The sequence below is a fragment of the Falco cherrug genome, chromosome 1, assembly GCF_023634085.1.
Source record: "Falco cherrug isolate bFalChe1 chromosome 1, bFalChe1.pri, whole genome shotgun sequence".
NCBI classification, from domain to species: Eukaryota; Metazoa; Chordata; class Aves; order Falconiformes; family Falconidae; genus Falco; species Falco cherrug.
The window spans coordinates 106,311,291-106,316,007 of record NC_073697.1 but is presented as its reverse complement, the minus strand read 5'-3'; the positions used below and the strand labels follow the sequence as shown (position 1 = coordinate 106,316,007).

The following is a 4,717-nucleotide window of genomic DNA, read 5'->3' as shown; positions in this document are numbered from 1 at the left end:
CGCGGCAAGAGGCAGGCGGATGTTTCCCTGGCGGGAGGGACCTGGGGGGCTGCCAGCCCCGGCCCCCTGCTACCCATCCAATGCGGCTGCGTGTGGCCGCCCCAGCGCCGGCAAAGTTTCTCGTCCCTTCCTTGGGCCCTGCTGAAATTTCCATTAATAGCCAGCTGAGCTGCCCGGCTAAAAATAACCGCCAGGCCTCTTCATAAGCCACCGCTGGCCACCCCCCCCGGCAGCCCCACGCACCATGGCCGAGCGCCGCGTCCCCTTCACCTTCCTGCGCAGCCCCAGCTGGGAGCCCTTCCATGACTGGTGCCGTGGCAGCCGCCTCTTCGACCAGTCCTTTGGGATGCCCCATATCCCCGAGGATTGGTACAAGTGGCCGAGCGGCAGCGCCTGGCCGGGATATTTCCGTCTGCTCCCCCGGGAAAGCGCGCTGCTGCCGTCCCCCGGCTCGCCCTACGGGCAGGCGCTGAGCCGCCAGCTCAGCAGCGGCATCTCCGAGATCCGCCAGACCGCCGACAGTTGGAAAGTCACCTTGGATGTCAACCACTTCGCACCCGAGGAGCTGGTGGTCAAGACCAAGGATAATATCGTGGAGATAACTGGTGGGTACTGGGGATGGGGGGCTGTGGGGTCCCCCACCAGGCAGTGGGCTTGGGCAGCTGCCCCAGCTCTTGCTGCGGGGAAAAAGGGTGGAAGGGCAAAATAGAGCGGAATAAGTGATGGGACACAAAGAAAGGAAAATCAAAAGGTGGAGGCAGAGGGGGCAGGAGAGGGAAAAGGGGAAGATCAAGGCTGAAAGGAAGACCCAGCATTACAAGCTCAGTCTCGGGGCACATTCACGCTGCAGATGTTGCACAGGGTGAAGAGACCCCTCCAGCCCTCTTTATTGTCCCCTTGCTGCTGTCCCAGCCAGGACATGGGGCGGGACCCCCCGGCTGTGAGCCACAGAGGGACTTGGGGGGTGACAGGGGGGTGTCACGTGCCCTGCGCCCCCCCCGTTCCCCCCGGCACCCTGGGCAGCTCAGCCAGGGATGCCGTGACGAAGCCCAGGCCCCGCAGCACGAGGCCAGTGCATGCTTTGTGCTTGGCGAAGGGGAGTCCGCAGGGGGTGGGGGCAATTCCCCAGCCAGCTGGATTCGGGGGTGCAGTCCCAGGGTGCTCAGTCTCCAGCCCCCCTTGCCAGGGACCCAAAATGAGGGCTGTGGGGCCAGCTGGCAGCGGTTGGGTCTCCTTGGCCACCACCAGCTCCTGGCACCACACTTTGCTCCCTGGGACTTTGGGGGATGCTCCTGGAGAGGCCCCACTGCCCCTGGTCCTGTCCCGTCCCCCAGTTACTCCAGACTGATATTAAGTCAAAGAAAACCAGGAGAGGCAGAATCATCCCCTCCCTGATGCTGGATGATGCTGGGATGTGGCGGTCGGGGCAAGGAAGGGGCACCCCGGGCACAGAGACCCTCCCAGCTCGCTGCCCACCCAGCCTGGCCCCTTCCAACCACCCCAGGATTATTTTCTTTCCTGCCAGGCAAACACGAGGAGAAGCAGGATGAGCATGGCTTCATCTCCAGGTGCTTCACCCGAAAATACACGTAAGTACCAGGGAGGAGGGGAGGTGGGATCCTGGCAGCCGCCTGCGTGTGTTTGCCCACTCACCCATCCCCTCAGTGCCCACTGGCCAAACTGGGGATGCTGTTCACCCAAACTGGGAGCAGAGGCAGGTGGCAATTCAGGGCTGAGCATCGCATCCCCCGGGATCAGGGTGGGGTGGTGGGTGCTGCAGCCCTGACCCCCCCCTCTCCTCCTGCAGCCTCCCCCCCGGCGTTGAAGCCACAGCCGTACGGTCCTCGCTGTCACCCGATGGCATGCTCACGGTGGAGGCCCCCCTGCCCAAGCCGGCCATCCAGTCTGCCGAAATCACCATCCCCGTCACTGTCGAGAGCCAAGCCAAGGAGCCGGCCAAGAAGTAGGCAGAAGCCAGGAGGAGGAGGAGGAGAAGCTGCCGCTGCCCCCCACCCAAAGCTGCAACCTCACACCCACCCCCCTCGCAGCCCCCTTTTTACTGGTTATTTTGTACTCGCCCAGTCACCGAGTGCCTTGAATAAATGTGAAGGAACCGGTAGAATCAGCTGGAATAAAAAGCAGTGAAAGAAACGTGTCCCCATGCCCTGTGTCTGTCCCCTGGGACCACCGGCACCGGCTCCCTGCCCTGGCAGGGCTGGACCAGAGCACTGGGCTGGGGCTGGCTGGGGCCAGCGTGGCCACCAGGAGGGCTACCGAGCCCTGCGCCAACAGCCTGGGGTCAGCATCCTGCAGCTCCACATCCCAGGTTCAACATTCTGGGTCTTCACATCCTGAGTCTCCCTGTCCTGGATGTCCCACATCGCAGGTCTCCTGTATCTCAGCTCTCCACATCCCAGCCTCCAGCATCCCATGTCTTGACATCCTGGATCTCCAAAATCTCTGGTCTCCCCACCCCAGGTCTCCAATACCCCAGGCTCATCATCCCAGTTTTCCACATCCTGGGTCTCTGACATCCAGGTCTTCAAAATTCTGGGCCTCAACATCCATCCCAGGTCTCCTATATTTCAGGTCTCCAAACCCCAGGTCTCCAGCATCCCATGCATCTCTGACATGCCCGATCTCTGAAATTCTGGGTCTCCCACATCCCAGATCTCAGCATCCTGGGTCCCACCATCCGTGGTCTCCAAATCTCTGGGTCTCAACATCCCGGACTGCAACATTTTGGGTCCCAACACCCCGGTCTCTTCATCCTGGGTCTCACCATCCCTGAAACACAAGCACACACACATACACCCCCTGGGGTCGCAGGGACCCCCGGGCAAACAAGGGCTTCACGGGCAGAAGCTCTGGCCAGGAAACAGCCCCATCCCTGGGGGGCCATCCCCCACCCCAGCGGTGCCGCCGCAGCGTGCCCCCTCCCTTTCACCCCCCTGCGATGAGCTGGGCAGGCGAGGGGGGCTCAGCTCAGGGGCTGCAGCCATGCTGGGGGGCTGCAGGCGGCAGGGGGGGTCATGGTCCTGCTGCCTCTCGGCCCCAGCTGGCCCCGTGCCCCCCGTGCCCCCGTGCCCCTGGGCAGGACCAGCCCTACATGGCCAAGGCCAGGCCCAGGGCTGCGATGTTCCCGATGTTCCCACTCCGACAAATCCCACTAATCCCCCCTGAGTCATCCCGCAGGCAGACAGTGACCTGGGAGGAATCCTGCAGCTGCAAGGTCCCTCTCCGAGCCCGTGGGGGGTGGGGGGTGGGGGGGGTGGGGGCTCTGTGCACCCCCCAAGCCCCTTCCCCAAGCCCTCTGCCCCAGCAGTCTCAGGTGCAATGAGTTTGGCAGGTCTCAGGCACGATGCCCAAGGTGGGGCTGGGGTGGGCTCCTGCTACCAGGGTCACACGTGAGCTTCGTGCCCCGCCCCCCCCATGTGTGTGTGTGTGTGTGTGTCATTTTGGGGATGGGTGGCCACGGCAACCAGAGCGATGGAGATGGTTGCCATAGTGAGCAGCAGCTGCCAGCAGCCCAGCCTGAGTGGGGGGGGTGAGCACCAGCCCCCCTGCCCGGCCCTGCAGCACCTGGAGGGCGGGCGGTGGGATGAGTTTGGCAGGTCTCGTGCCTCCTGGGAGGCCCCGCTGTCAGGGCCCAGCTTTGGGGTGGGGGCAAGCGGGATGTCCCCGCAGCCCCCCTTGCCTGCAGGAAAGGGAAAGGGCTGGGGGTACAGCCAGGGGCTGTCCCCCCTCCCCAGCCCCTCTGCCTGTGTCTGCGGACACCTAACAACCTGTCTTAGGGTTAAATCCTGCCCGGTCAGTGGGGGGCAGACCCCTGCCCGCTGGCTCACCTCTCTGCCCCCCTACCTTATGTCTGGGAGGGACGGTGACCCACCAGGGCAGGATCCATTTCCCATCCAGGTGGGGAAACTGAGGCCCCACCAGCCAGGGGAGGAGGGGGCCAGGGTGGGGGAGATGTGGGGCTGATCAGGGCATGGGAGGGTGCTGGGCCAGGCTCAGCTTCCACAATACCCCCGGGACCCCAGTGCGCATCAACCAGATGCCTCAGCCCAGGCATGTCTCCAAGGGACGAAGCCCCCCAAGGGGCATCCCCAGCCCCCTCCCCCCCCCCGAAACCCACCCCAGCCTTCATGAGGACGCCATCAGTGTGCAGCGGTGCTGAGCCATGGTGCTGCTGGTGGCATGTCCCCTCCAGGCTGGGGGTGCTCCGCGAGCCCCTGGCCCTTCTTCACCATCCCAAGGGGGTTTTTCTGTCCCCATCCCGGGGTGGTGGTGTCTGTCCCCCACCCCCCAGCCCCTTGCAGGGTGTGTGAGCCAAGGCGTGTTTTCAGTTTATGGTTTCCAAGGGAGGGGAGTATTTTTACAGCGTGAGTCACCACACGCAGCTTCGAGTGGAAAAACCATTGGGGAGGGAGGAAGGGAGGAAGGGAGGGAGGGAGGCAGGGGGGGAAGCAGCCCCCCACTCCCCCAGAGCATCCGGGACCCTCCCCACGGTTGGCCTCTGCCCCAGGATGGCCAGGAGCTGGGTGAACCATGAACCCATAGGGATGCTGAGCACGGTACCCTGGTTTCCCCCTGCCCCTGGGGAGCAGAAGCAAGGCTGTTCACTGCCACCCCCTGAGCCCCACGGTGAGGGGGAGCCCCCTCCCACCCCACCCAGCCCCCCAGAAACTCCACACAGGCGATAACAATTAAGCAGCGC

At 64.1% G+C, this 4,717-nt stretch overlaps 1 protein-coding gene across 1 annotated transcript; it reads left to right on the top strand.

Moving 5' to 3' along the window:
• On the top strand, positions 1-2,155 carry HSPB1 (heat shock protein family B (small) member 1). Its single transcript, XM_005439800.3, has 3 exons — positions 1-605; positions 1,526-1,589; positions 1,808-2,155. The coding sequence occupies exons 1-3, from the start codon at positions 245-247 to the stop codon at positions 1,965-1,967; spliced, it is 585 nt and encodes a 194-aa protein (XP_005439857.2). The 5' UTR covers positions 1-244; the 3' UTR covers positions 1,968-2,155.
• The last annotated feature ends 2,562 nt before the right edge of the window (positions 2,156-4,717 follow it).